Source organism: Pipistrellus kuhlii, unplaced genomic scaffold, assembly GCF_014108245.1.
Source record: "Pipistrellus kuhlii isolate mPipKuh1 unplaced genomic scaffold, mPipKuh1.p scaffold_m20_p_7, whole genome shotgun sequence".
In the NCBI taxonomy this organism is placed as follows: Eukaryota; Metazoa; Chordata; class Mammalia; order Chiroptera; family Vespertilionidae; genus Pipistrellus; species Pipistrellus kuhlii.
In genome coordinates this window covers 40397618-40412212 of record NW_023425573.1, presented here as the reverse complement: position 1 = coordinate 40412212, position 14595 = coordinate 40397618, and the positions used below count along the sequence as shown (strand labels likewise).

Here is a 14595-nt window from a genome sequence, read left to right as displayed (position 1 = left end):
ACAAATTAAAAATTTTCAAAAATTCTTCACATCACTGTATTACACCAATAATCTAAGAGAATCTCCTTAATCAAAAAGTAGGGATTAAGCTGTGGGGTTTTTCTTTAAAAATATATATATATATTTTATTGATATTTTACAGAGAGGAAGGGAGAGAGAGAACTAGAAACGTTGGTGAGAGAGAAACATCGACCAGCTGCCTCTTGCACACCCCCTACCGGGAATGTGCCCGCAACCAAGGTACATGCCCTTGACCGAAATCGAACCCGGGACCTTTCAGTCCGCAGACGGACGCTCTACCACTGAGCCAAACCGGTTTCGGCGGGTTTTTCTTTTTTAACAGCAATTCAGGCACTGGGTTGCCAAAGTGACTTCAAAAGTACAAATATTTCTAAAATAAATGGTGATGATTTAACCAGCCATACATCAGGGTTGTCTGGGACTGATTTTGTAGTCACTAAAGAGTGGATAGAGTGAGAGACCTGTGGAATCTTGGTCTTGTCAAATCGAGTAACTCACTTGAAGACCCCAGCTTTAATCAGAATGCCTTTAACTTCAGAAGTTATCCCCAGCACTGATGCTAGTGAGCACGGGCACGAGGGAGGGGCTGCCCAACCAGGACACTTACCTACATTCAGTCTTTCTCTTTTCGATGGTGGTCTGTTACCAGCTGCCTGCATTATTCTCCACTCACCCCTTAACCCCACAGAATCTATTTTTTCTGCCTACCAATACTATCCTGCAGCCTCAAATGTTACTAAGTACCATCTGATTACAGCACAATTTGCTATGCCTCATCACACCTTCCTTTAATCTCTCTCCTCCCTTCAGTCCCATGACACTGCAGCAGGAGTTTTCTAACACTTGAGCAGTAGAACATTTCTTCCAAATATTATCTTGAAAAAATATAGTAAGTCATGAGATCATACAATATAATTTCTCAAAATCTATTCTTTTTCAAGGTATGTTTTGGCAATTCATTGCATTTTCATACAATTTTTAAATTGGTTTGGAAATTTCTATAAAAAACAAAGCCTACTTAGATTTTTTTGGGGTGGGGGAGGTTTGTATTGACTCTAAATATTAATTTAGAACTGTCATCTTAGTTGGAAGGACTGATGCTGTAACATTATAATGTTATCACCTTAACATTGAGAACTCCAGTAATGGACCTATTTACATTCCCTCTGATTTGGATTAATTAAGCTTCTGAGATCTGTGGGTTTGTAGTTTTCATAAAAAAATAAAAAATGTATATATTGAGAAAGGATTTGTATCCAGAATATATCAGGAATTTTTATAACTCAATAATAAGAAAACAAAAAACATATGGTGGTCAAAAAAACTTGAACAAGCACTTCTTATAACAATATATATGAATGGCCAATATGTACATGACAAAATGTTCAACATCATTATTGATTAGTGGAGTACAAATTAATGTTATAAGTATTGATAAGGAGTTGGATAGACTCTCGTTTATTGCTGGTAGGAATGCAAAGTGGTATAGTCAAATTCTGGCAGTTTCTTTAAAATATTAAGCATACACTTAACTGTATAACACAATGATTCTATTCCTATTTATCTACCAAAAGATATGAAAGCATATATCCACATAAATACTTGTAAATGAATGTTCATAGCAGCCTAATTTATAGTAGTAAAAAACTGGAAATAACCCAGAAGTCCTTCAACAAGTGAACATGTGAACAAAATGTGGTATGCTCATATAGTGGACTACTATTCAGTAATAAGAAAGAATGGACTACTGATACACACTATAACATGAATTAATCCCAAAATGTTATGCTGAAAGAGGCCAGTCACAAAAGAATACATACACAAAAGAAGGGGCTGGAATTGATTACATAGGGGTAAAAGGAATATTTTTTTTTGGTTGGAATTCTTCTTAAATTTTATGGTAGCAGTAGTTGCATGACTATACTTTTACTAAAATTCATCAAACTACACTTAAGGTTGGTTCATTTTATGGTTATGGAAGTTATACCTCAACAAAGTTGTTTTTTAAAATGCCCTCTTTGCATAGGTATATAAAGGGGGATTTGTGGTTTTACATCTAGAGATTTAAAAAAATTAACATTTTTTTAGCTTTCTTATCATTTTGCCTTTTTATCTTTGTACCATATTTCAAATTTGTACCTAATCTAGAAAATTAGTTCATTTTTGCAAAGAGATGCTGGTTGAATTTCTATTATGTGCCAAGCCCTGGCAAGACAGAGCTCCTACACCCAGGAACCACTCCCGCAGCCTTACAGGGAAGGTTCATTTATTTTTAAACTGACTAATAGCAAATATCCAAGAAGAGAAGTGTTTACAAGGTGTGGAAGGATTAATTTTATCTGAATGGGACTGAGTAATGTAAAGTCTCATTGATAGGGATCAGGGAGGCTTCTCTCGGGAGCTGGAGGATTTGAAGAATGGCAGGAATTGATCCAATGGACAGAGAAAAGTAGACATATTAGCCTCAGAAATGGTTTTTCAGTTAAATAAAAAGGGATTAGGGCGTATACTTTGATTTTCACAAGACTAACAAACTCCTTAAAAATAAACTTTTAAAATGTCAGTGCTTGGATGGCTTATTTCTCTGGTTCTGTTATTACTGAGTGGAGCTTCAAGATTGCCCGGCATTTGGGTCTCGGAAGTTTTAAAAAATTCACTTCTATTTTTATTTATTTATTTATTTATTTAAATGTTTTTGGCAAATTTATTTATTTATTTATTTTTCTTACTCTTCACCAGAGAATATTTTTTCAGTTAATTTTTTTTTTTAGAGAGAATGGAAGGGTGGAGGGTGGAGAGAGAGAGAGAGGGGGGGGGAGGGAAGGAGAGAGGGAGAGAGAGAGAGAGAGAGGGAGAGAGACATCAATTGGTTGCCTCTTACATGCACAGGATCAAACCTGAGACCCTTCCGTGCAGGGGGTCAACACTTTAGCCGTTGAGCAACACTGGCAAGGGCCTCCCTTCTTTAAAACTCTGTGTTTCACATGCAAATTATTTAGCATTGCCTCTTGTGTATGCCATGTTTTTACTCTTATTCTTCATCCACACCTACATGGCTGCCCTGCTGGCACAGTCACCCTACGCTGAAAGTCACTTTGCTTTTGTCCTAAATTAATGTTTATTTTCAGAGTATATATGTTTCTATAAACTGTACTCATCAGTTATATGACAATACTATTCCTATATAATAAAACTATATATGCAAATTGACCGAATGGCAGAACCACCAGTAGAACGACGAGTCGTTATGATGTGCGCTGACCACTAGGGTGCAGAGACTAAAGGCAGGAGATGCCCCCTGGTGGTCAGTGCGCGCCCATAGGGGAACACTGCTCAGCCAGAAACCGGACTCACAGTGGTAATGAGCGAGAGGTCCTGGACTGAAAGCCCCAGACTGAGAGGAACGTCTGACTGCCTGGAGATCGTCTGACTGCCTGGAGATCAGGCCTAGGCCGGCAGGTAGACATCCCCTGAGGGGTCCCAGACTGTGAGGGCGCAGACTGGGCTGAGGGACCCCAAACTCCAGTGCACAAATTTCATGGACTGGGCCTCTAGTTTAGAAAATAAATGTATAAAAGAAGCAGATGCTATGGCACTTGGGAGTTAAATTTCAGGGGGAAATAGCCTATATAATTAAGAGGTAATCTGCAAATTAACCCTCACACCCTCACAAAATGGCTGCCTACAACCAGGCCTGCAGCAGGGGCGGGGGTTAGTGAGGGACAAGTTAAGGGTATATTTAGATATAACAGCCAGGGACCTTTCTCTCTTTTCTTTTACTCCCTGTACTTTCCTTTAGTTAAGAAAATTTTCTTACTATCCAAAAATAATTGATGATAGTGACACTTAAAATATCTATAATGAGAAATGTTCATGATGAAATGTCTTGAGAATTTTCTATTTCATGTCTAAAAGGAAGAAGAAGAATTTTCAGTTCTTTCCAGCTGCCTGGGACTTCTGCCAACATTTTACCAAACAGAACATCCCTTTATCAGTGCCTCCTGTCTGGATTGGCCAGTTCCAGCATTTGATATTATAGCTCAGTGGTGTTCTGAGATAAATTCATTTACTGAAAGACATGCAGAACAAGGAAAGGTATGTAAAAGGAGTAGTGCTCACTTGCAGTAAAGGTGATGTGCTAATATTTAAGAGGTTAATGAACCTTTATGAATATTTAATATTTAAGAGGTTAATGAAACTTTAGGTCATCTATTCTTGGAAGCATTTATTAAGCTAATTACATTGAAAAATGATTTACTTACATAATATTGGTTTTTGAGTGTAAAAGCGTAAGTATTTCAGTCTGTAAAGCTAAGGAATTGCTATGTCACTTTCGTTTTAGGTTGTCAGGTTTTTATTGTTTCCTTAAATAATCATATCATTAGACTTGGAAGATACAAAGGAATTTTAAGATAGATGAGGGACTTGTAAGCTTATTGGAAAGTGAACTGTCACAAAGAAATAAAAGATTTGGACTAGCATGTCTTAAAGGTCACATCTTGAACTTCAAAATTTGCTGGCCCATTGCTGCCAGCTCAGCTGGAGAAAGGTTTTGTATTGGAGAGTTGGGGTAGCAGAGGGTGGTTGAATGCCATAGTCTGGTGCTCAGACATTTTCTTTAGCTCGTACAGTATTTGAGAAATGGCATAATATGAGGGAAGTAAGTGTTTTATGGGATAACCTGGTGGCTTTTTTAGCAGGTAAGTTGAAGTAAGGAGAGAGGGAAGCCAGAGATGATTTAGGTGTTGAAGAAACTCTGTACTATTGTCCTAATAGTAGAAATTAGAATGTAACCAATGCAAGAGACATTTGAGAAAAATACATAGGACTTGGTGAACATCTATAGATATGTTCTTGAACTCAAATAATTAGAAGAAAAGTAGTGAGTACACATAGTTCTGATAGGAACCTGCTCCTGCTTAAACACCATTGACGATGCCCCATCAATGTATTCTTTGAGTAGTATTCAAAGATTTTCACCATTTTGCCTATCTTTCTAACATTATTCTGTACCACTCAACCGCCCATAACCTTGCTCAAACCAAAAAAAATGTTTCTTAGCTGTGCTATATATCTTCAAACACCTATTGCTATTGCTTGTTGCTGTTACTTTTATCTAAAGTAAACTTCCTACCCTTCTGCTGAATTAATCCATCAAGGTTTTGTTACCCCTCCTGTAAAGCTTTGTCTGATACTCCGTGTTCCTTTGAAGCTTAATCCCCTCCCTCTGTTGTCCTGTATGACAGTACTGTTGTGCTGTATCACAGTACTTTTGGCATTGTCTCTCACAGTTGCCATATTTATTACTGCTTATTATGTCTGATTTGTGGCTCCACAAAGCAAAATTTATTTGTATATCCTTGAATCCCTAGTTCTATAAAGTGCCAGCTATAGACTAGTGAACTAATATTTGTGGAACAATTAAGTGGTGGTATGTCATTGGCTGAAGTAGAACTATTGAATGGGAACCAAATTTCAGGGAAAAATAGAGTTTTAATTTTAACATCAAAGGGAAAGTAAAAAGATTAGTATTTTAGATAAAAGTGTCTTATTACACTTAATTTTTAAAACATTGAAGTGAACAATAAAGGCAAGATAAACATAAATAATAAATGTCTCTTTTACTCATTTCTATTTTTTGTCAAAGTCCTTGAAGAGATAATATATCACTTCACTTTATACCTTTTTTTTTTTTTTTTTAAGGATTGGGAAATTCATGAAGTTAATTGAAATCTTATAAATATATATATATATATATTTTTTTTTTTTTCCAGTAGTTTCTTTATTCATAGTTTGTAGCTAGAATCTGAAGTTATATTTTGATGTCTGAAAACCTATGAGGCATGACTTGGAATAAGAGATGGGTCTAATTGTACAACCAGGACAGGAGAAAAAGTAATGAGCATATTTAAAATTTTTGTTTTCATATGAGCCATGTGTTAAGCAACAGGTAAAAATAACTTACCGGTATTTGACAGTGTAAGATCAGGCATACATTTTAAATGAATGATTATTGGTGTAGATATTAAAAACTGAATTTTTAGATGAAATCATGTAAGATGCCACAACCACCTTGAAACCCTTGTTTCCTAATCAATGCATTTTTAGCTGTGAGAGAACAATCACTTTTATATAGAAGAAGATTCTTTTATTAGAGGCCATGTGGTGTGAGTTACTGGATAGTTCACAGCCTAATCTAGCTAAGTATCAAGTTCAGTGAGGACAAACTGCATTCCTTCCACTGATGGAAGAGTTCCAATATAATCAACCCCCTATGGAATAACAATTTTTGGAGTCCAGGGCTGGGCATTGAGTATTGGCAAAATAGCATATTGTAGGCCCATATATTGTCCTTATCTTTCTTCCATGGTCACTTTATCCATGAACTTATTGATAAACACCAGGTTAGCTACTTAGCCACTGCATTGAGTTAGATGAATTATAGCTGTAGATAATGTGAGATGATCAACATAAGAGTTGCCTGCCATCTTTATGGTTTCTTAAGGTAACAGATTCATACTACATTTTATTTGTGTTCATGAAGTAGCATCTAGAAAAAAATGAGTGCTGTTACCAATATTTTTATATCCCTGTAAACAATCAATAAAGTATATTTTGCAGGAAAATTGAACTAATTTGTCTTTAAAAAAAAAAAAGTAAGCAAATTTATCAAGACAAAATATCTTAGCTTGAGGTATAAGAAGATTTTACATCTTCTAGGAAGGAGATCAGTACTTTATATATAATCTAGATCAGGGGTGGGGAATGTAAGACCCTTGGGATGTACAAGACTGGGGAAGTCAGGTGGTCTGGCTGTGCCAAGGCATTAGGATGAGTTACTTAAATGTTAGACCGAATACAGCAGGCTAATTTTTAAGTTGGTAGCTTGGTATGGCCCGAGAATGATGTTATAAATATCCAAATGGTCTTGATAGAAAAAAGGTCTCCTTCCTCCCGACCCCCTACTCTAGGTTATAAAGTATTGAAATAGAACTGAGTTAAAACTTTGACTTTCCCTAAAGAAAAAGCCAATGAGCTATTTAGTTAAGAAAGGTCAAAACTTGGTTTTAAGAAATATATAACTGTTTAAAAGCATATATAAAACAAGTATATCTAGATATATTTTTCATGCATGCTTAGTTATATTTACTACTTTTCTTTTAAAGTAATAACAAGTTTAAGTGTGTTAGGGTGCTTAATCTAAGTCTTGCATCATATTTTAAATAGAAACAACATTAAAAAATAAAGAATGGTAATTTTTGAAATACTATTTTGATCATTTGTAAAATGGAAATGAGAAGAGTGTTAATAAAGAAAATAAGTCACATTTTTGTAGACAGATTTTTCCATTCTTTAAAAAAACCATTTTAAAAAATAAGTATTTTGTGTTAATGACTTAAATACATAGGACTAATGAATATTTTTGGATAATGTTTTAGGCCTTGCTTATCCAAGAGTCAAGATGGAAGTTACCACACCTACTACAGTTGCCTGAGAATTATAATACCATTTTTCAGTATTACCACAGAAAAACCTGCAGTGTCTGCACCAAGGTTCCTAAAGATCCTGCTGTTTGCCTTGTTTGTGGCACTTTTGTATGTCTGAAAGGACTTTGCTGCAAGCAACAAAGTTACTGTGAATGTGTATTGGTAAGCATTAGTAAATAATAGCTATTTTATGAAAACTCAATTTCATATCACATGGATGTGTGCTATGTAGATACATACATATGGTCAAGCCAGCTCTAAAAGTTTAGGCTTTGAGTGAAACAATACATGTAAAGATTTCGTTCTTTTTTGTTCTTGTTTGTTTTTCTTCTTTTTAACCCAGGAAAAGGGTAAAGCAAAGCAAAACAAAACACCTGAGGCTTTGAGTAAAACCTTTCACAATACAATTTCCTCTTCCTACTCCCACTATCCTTTACTGATACACCTGAGGCCTGGTGCACAAAATTTGTGCCCAGGGATGCGTGTCCCTCAGCCAGTCTGCACCTTCTCTAATCTTGGACATCCCTCACAATCCAGGACTGCTGGTTCCCAACCGCTTGCCTGCCTGCTTGCCTGATTTCCCCTAACCATTTCTGCCAGCCAGCCTGATCACCTCCTAACTGCTCCCCTGCCAGCCTGATTGACACCTAACTGCTCCCCTGCTGGCCCGTAGTTCCTAACTGCATTTCCCTGCTGACCCTGTCACCCCTAACTGCCCTCCCCTGCCAGCCTGGTCACCCCTAACTGCCCTCCCCTGCCAGCCTGGTCACCCCTAACTATCCTCCCCTATAGACCTGGCCACCCCCAACTGCCCTCTCCTGCTGGCCCAGTCACCCCAACTTCCATTCTCTGCCAGCCTCGTCATCCCTAATTTCCTTCCCCTGCTGACCTAGTCCTCCAAATGCCCTCCCTTGCAGGCCTGTTCCCCCCAACTGCCCTCCCCCAACTATCCCCCTCTAAGGCCTGGTCACTGCTCACTGCCCTCCCCTGCTGACCTGATCACCCCCAACTGTCCTCCCCTTCAGGCCTGGTCGCCCCTAACTTCCCTCCCCTGCTGGCCTGATTGCCCCCAACTGCCCTCCCCTGCTGGCCATCTTGTGTTCACATGGGGGCGGCCATCTTTGACCACATGGTGGCAGCCATCTTGTGTGTTGGAATGATGGTCAATTTGCATATCACTTCTTTATTATATAGGATACTTTTGAATGTTCTGCAACGAAACCACAGTCAAATAATCTAATGTAGATGCTAACCTCTGAATTAGATTTGCATTGGCTTTTTTTTTGTGTGTGTGTGCCTGCTTATTTTTAATTTTTTTTTCTTTATTGATTAAGAAATTACATATATGTCCTTTATTGCCCTATTGTACCCCCCCTATATTGACTTTTAATTGTTTTTCTAGATAATGCTTACCCAAATTCCTCCTAATGTATTATTAATAAAGTGTTAGAAATGAGATTGTAAATTTAACTTAAAATCTTATTAAAAATTTTAAAAACATGCCTATTTTATTTAGAAGAAATTTACTTAGGGATTCTTGATTTTGTCATGTAAAGTCCATTTGACTATGAGGTTATTGGATATATTTTTAACCTTTTAGCATTCTCAGAACTGCGGTGCCGGCACGGGAATCTTCCTTCTGGTCAACGCGTCGGTGATCATCATCATCCGGGGCCACCGCTTCTGCCTGTGGGGCTCAGTGTACCTGGACGCGCACGGAGAGGAGGACCGGGATCTCAGGTGAGAGCGGGGGTGGCACAGGGTGGCACTGACGTTTGGCCCGGTAAGAACAATCTGCCATTTCTAGCTTTGTAATAAAAGTTTTATATTAAGAAATTCTGACAGTCATTAATTTAGAGCTATTTCTACTTTTGAAATATTTTCCTCATCAACCTGCTAAGGAAACATGAAATAAACCAAATTACTATGTGAAACTTTTGCCATGAAAATTCTGTTTTTAAAAATATGTATGAAATCTTCATTGTATTTTATTACTTTTAATACCTTTTCCCTCTTTTTTTTTCCTAGGCGAGGCAAGCCTCTCTACATTTGTAAGGAAAGATACAAAGTTCTTGAACAGCAGTGGATCTCTCATACTTTTGATCACATCAATAAAAGATGGGGTCCACACTACAATGGGCTCTGACTCACCACCGCAGCACTGCATTATATTATCATTTTCATTAAGAATTTATCAACAATAAGCTTTAACTTAATTTGGGGGATTAACACTTTTGCTGAGGGAAAAAAAGAAAACATGTTATGAAGCCTTTCCAAAATTAGGTGCTTGGTAATCGCATTAATGGTATAATAATTTAAAAAGTATCTGGAGATCATAAGCTACAAGTTAAATCATTCTTTAGTGGTCATTTTAAAAATCTACAATTAATAAGAAGCACAATTTGACAAAATTATTTAAAACTGATTCTCCCAGCAATGCATATCAATGATTCATTGATACTTAGAGTGGGTGTGATTTATTTAAAGTTTTACTGCTTCTTTATATCTGTGTTAATTTGCATCTGCTAAACATAATGCATCTTTTCCCCTCACCATTCTTGTGTTGATTTGAGATTTTTGCTGTATGTAATTAGAAAAAAATTGTAAAACATGATTTATGTGAAATATTGTATAGTAAAAGTTGGTTTAATAGTAGAACTTTAAAATGTTTTCTTATTGTGAGGAATCTGTTAAAGTTGAAGGCTTTGCTGAAAACTTAATTCATTCTCAGGAATTTCATAAATATTCTCCCCAGGTAAATAATTGAAATAATTGTAAAATAAGTAGGTCGCTGCTGTTAATATAATACAGTACATTTTGGGAGATACATGAGTGCTTGGGGAAGGGAGTCCTTAAAAATCAAAATTTTCCATTTCAGTTAGTTGAATTACTGGAGATAGTAACAAATAGATTTGACCATAAAATTAAATTTTAAGAGCATACACTTGGCGGATTTTGAATCTGCTCATGCCCGCTTTTATCAACCACACCTTTTTTTTTTTTAATGACTGGATTGGAAATGCTCAGACTTCCCCAGTTTTGGAACTTTTCTTTCAGCTCAAGAGGCTCATCTATGTATTTGTGCAGTGTAATCACTGCTCTTCTGCTTGGTTTCCTAAAGGGGAGGCAAAGACTCAGGGGTGAGGACCCTCAAGAACGAGCGTCACATCTGCATTCTTCTTAAATGCTGTTGTGACAAGCAATTTATGTTTGTAGGGTTTTTAACTCAGAATGGGAATGATTGAGCTCAACTCGATTAGAACAGAAGGAAGATTACAGAGAAGCATGTTATATTTTGCTGCTGTTTTTTTTCTTCCAAATAATTAAGTTGATGATTATTTCATACATAGTGCTATCAAACAATTCCAGATACTTTGGACTGAACATGGCTTGTTATATAAAATTACATTTTTACACATAAAAATAACCTTAAAAAAATCTAATGATAAAACATAAAAATTAAGTCAGACCTAGCTTCTAAAAATCATGAATGACATGATATTACAGAATATACAAGTGGACATTAAATGATGGCCTTGGTTAAAATAAAGAGAGCAGAACAATACATACTCAAATGTGTTCAAAAAGTCAAAAAATTACCTATAGCTCTACAATAAAATACATGGAAATAGCTTGCTATTTTTATATACATTTCCAAAATATTAAGATAACTTTCTGAAAGATTAGAATGATTCTGTTTAACTAAATAGCTGTCCTTTCCAACTCATTACTACTTTTTATAGTAATGTATCATAAGTTCAGCCTGTCATATTTTTTTGCATCAGTCATTATGAATACCAGACCATTTGTAAGTGTGGTTGAAGAGAAAAATGCTAATTTACATCTCTAGTAAATACTGTTTCAGGATTCATGAACTTGAATAATTCTACAGTTTGAAACTCTGATGCTATATATACATGGTATAATGTATTCAGACTTTGATTACTACATATTTAATATGGAATGTTTTATGGTTGTGCATATGGATGTGAAGTGAAAATATTAGCCTTAACATTAAAATTTTGGTTTAATAGTGTTTATTTTGATATTGGTGAATTAGTCACCAATAAATTTTTAAAAAGCACTTGGTTGAAAATTGTACTTGAATTCATACATGCATGCTGCTAAACTAGAACTTTAATTTCCCCCCATAACTTTTTTAAGTACCATTTATAAATTCACTTTTAAACATAACAGGTCCAAGTTAGAGTGCTGTGTGTATATTATTCAAAAAATGTACTGGTGTGATACCTTGTATGAATGATCATTTAAATACAGTACATTACTGTAGAAGCTAAATCAATCTTTATAATTAAGCAGAAATTATAAAACTAGGAATAATCAACATTGTAAGATATGTTAATAAAAACCTACTGTCATTTGGTTTGTGAAAGGTCCTTAAAATGTTTAATGTTTACATGTTTTTTCAAAGATATTGACAATAATGTATGTAAGTGAGCAAGGCTCAAAAGATGAAAGTATAACAACTAATAATTGCTTTAAGGTAGAGTGTAAGTGTAAAGGGTTTGTTTTTCCTTTTCTTTTTGCTTTTGAGAGCTAGTTCCTATTTCTGCTATCCTTGTGTTAAAATTAATGCAAATCCTTTGCTAAGGGCATGTGTTTTGGAAAGGAGTGGGGAGAAGAAAATGGTGGTGCAGATCTGAGGAACACTGCTATGGTCCTTGCTTGCTGAAAATTCCCATCTGGACTTCAGAAATCTGAAGTGATTTGTGATAATGGTCTTTTTGGATGGTCTGTGGTGTTGTTTGAATTGACAGTTCTCATCCTAGAGCTCACCAGCCAATCATCAGCAGCCAGCTAGGAATTCATTTATGCTTACAAACCTTTCTGCTTTATATGTTTTGATATTTATTTATTTCTTTGACCTAGAAAAAAACCTGATAGAAGCACTTAAAGCTTGGAGGGAACAACAGCACCAGAGGAGATGTGGCCCAGGAGTCTTTGCCAATTCTCAAGTTCCCATTCTTGGCTCATATTTGAGGTCATGTTGACAACAATAAAACCCAAAACAATGCAACATAGTTTTAACCACTAGAATCACCAAGACAAGATACATTTATTGTAGCTTGGGGTTATGCCTGACACTTGAGAATTAGTGGGAGAGCAGAAGACTTGTTACTGTCTCAGTCTCATTCACAGCACATCGTCCTTTCTTTTATCTTTGTGTTCTGACTGGATCAAGCTCATCAGGGGTGAGCTGTAGTGGGCAGAACGATGGCAACATCACTTCGATTTGTCAACTTCAGGCTCCCTTGATAATGAGGTATATCAAGTATTGAAGGGCTGTACATTTTAGTGTGCAGTAATCTAGCAGTGGAGTGGATTCCACTCCAGCTGATGCAACACAATGAAGAAACATAGTGATACTGTGAGTTAATTTAATACGAAATATGACAATACCAAGATTGATGTGGCAGAGCTCAAGAGTGGGCCAGAGAAGTAGTTCAAGAGCACAGATAAATGGTTCAGCTTGAGAGGAAGGAATAGGGACAAGAGAAAGAAAAAGTTTAGCTTACCTCGGTGATAGAATAGCAGGATCATCTGTTGAGAGTGAGCAGGTGCACAATAATTTGGGGACTTGAGGTAAGTGGTAAAAGTTTAGACATATTGTAGGAGAGAATAGGCTGGGAATAAAAAGCACCATAGAAGTCATTTTGAGGATCCAGTAGGGTTAGAAGCCATATTTTAATGGAGCCAATTAGAAAGGTTTTATGACTATGAAGTCCCTGAGCCCAGCAGTCTAGGGTCCCAAGGGTAGAAATTAGACTGCTAAATTCATGTTTTGGGTATTTGAGAGGTGAGTACAATGTAAGGTAGTAAGAAATTTGGGGGTGCTAGTTGAAAAGAGTGTAGGATCCATGTGGGATAAATTGAAGGGTAAAATATTATAAATCACAAGATTTAATGTAAGCTTTCAAAGTTTTCTTTCAAAATTATGAAAATTGCTTTAGTGTTGAAGCATTAAAATTCACTTTAGTAAATTTTTTTTGTCTCCTATGTGCCATGCCTTGTGTAAATACTGGAAATACAATGGAAAAGAAGCCAGACAGTCCCTTCTCTCACAGAGCTTTTTGTGTAATTCTACAAGTGGTGTGTGTAGGGGGTATTGGGGGCAATGGAATATAGGATACTAAAGAAGGCACCTCTAACCAGACTTGGGAGTGTGAGGAGGCTTTCAGGGGTAGAGAGGTCTAAAGATGATCCCCAAATACTGTGCAGGAGATGCCCGGTGAAAGGGAAGGTGTGGGGAATACTGTTTTAGGCAGGTGAAGAGAATCATTTGCGAGATTCAGAGTTGAGAGAGAATCTGTAGTTGAAGACTTGGAATCATTTTGACTCTAATATTGGTACTTTTGAGAGAGAAGTAAAAATCTAAATTACAAAGGAATTTTGTAAGTCTTCTAAGAGTTTTAGACTCTTTAGGAAGCTTTCAGATTTGCATTTTAGTAAAGTTGGTCCAGCTGCACTGTGGAGAAAAATCCAGAGTGGGAAGACTTGCTTAGGTATCTATTGAAAGAATCCAGACACAACATAACAGTTGGCTCAACTAGGGGAGTTTTGGTGGAGACAGAAAGCAGTGGACAATAGCAGAAGAGAATTGACAGAATTCAATAGGGTAAGGGAGAACAAGGAATATTAAGTGCCTACTGTGTGCCAGATGCTAAGCTAAATGCTGAGGATGCCACAATGAACAAGACAGAATGTTAGTGTCTCTCCCTGCAGTCTAGTGGAAAGCAGCACTCTATAGGTAAATGGATGTTATCAGCAAATTAGGGCTATGGGAACCAATGGGCAGACAGGGTACACTCCAGAAACTGAATGGATCTTTAAAATATCATGCTAAGTGAAATAAGTCAGATGGAAAAGGACAGAACCATATGCTTTCACTCATGGGATATAAAAAAAAGTGACAAGAACAAACAGATACAACAGATTGGTGGTTATAGAGGGGAAAGAGGGTGGGGAAGGGCAAAGTTGGTTAAGGGGGTCAAATACATTGAGTGACCAGATTATTATGATCTCTGAATGTACAATAATATGGCCACTCAGTGCATATCCTATATAG

The 14595-nt window shown here is 36.6% G+C and overlaps 1 protein-coding gene across 16 annotated transcripts in view; it reads left to right on the top strand.

Annotated features, from left to right (window-relative positions):
- The window catches only part of UBR3 (ubiquitin protein ligase E3 component n-recognin 3), a 128987-nt gene extending 115473 nt beyond the window's left edge, over window positions 1-13514 (top strand). For 15 of the 16 annotated variants that reach the window (XM_036420510.2, XM_036420502.2, XM_045575570.1 and 12 more), the window contains 4 exons: window positions 3937-4116; window positions 7461-7670; window positions 9109-9248; window positions 9537-13514. In XM_036420510.2, coding sequence (XP_036276403.1) covers window positions 3937-4116; window positions 7461-7670; window positions 9109-9248; window positions 9537-9654 — 648 coding nt within the window. In that variant the 3' untranslated portion in view covers window positions 9655-13514. The remainder of the gene's footprint in view (window positions 1-3936; window positions 4117-7460; window positions 7671-9108; window positions 9249-9536) is intronic. The other variant, XM_036420513.2, reaches the window with a different exon arrangement.
- The last annotated feature ends 1081 nt before the right edge of the window (window positions 13515-14595 follow it).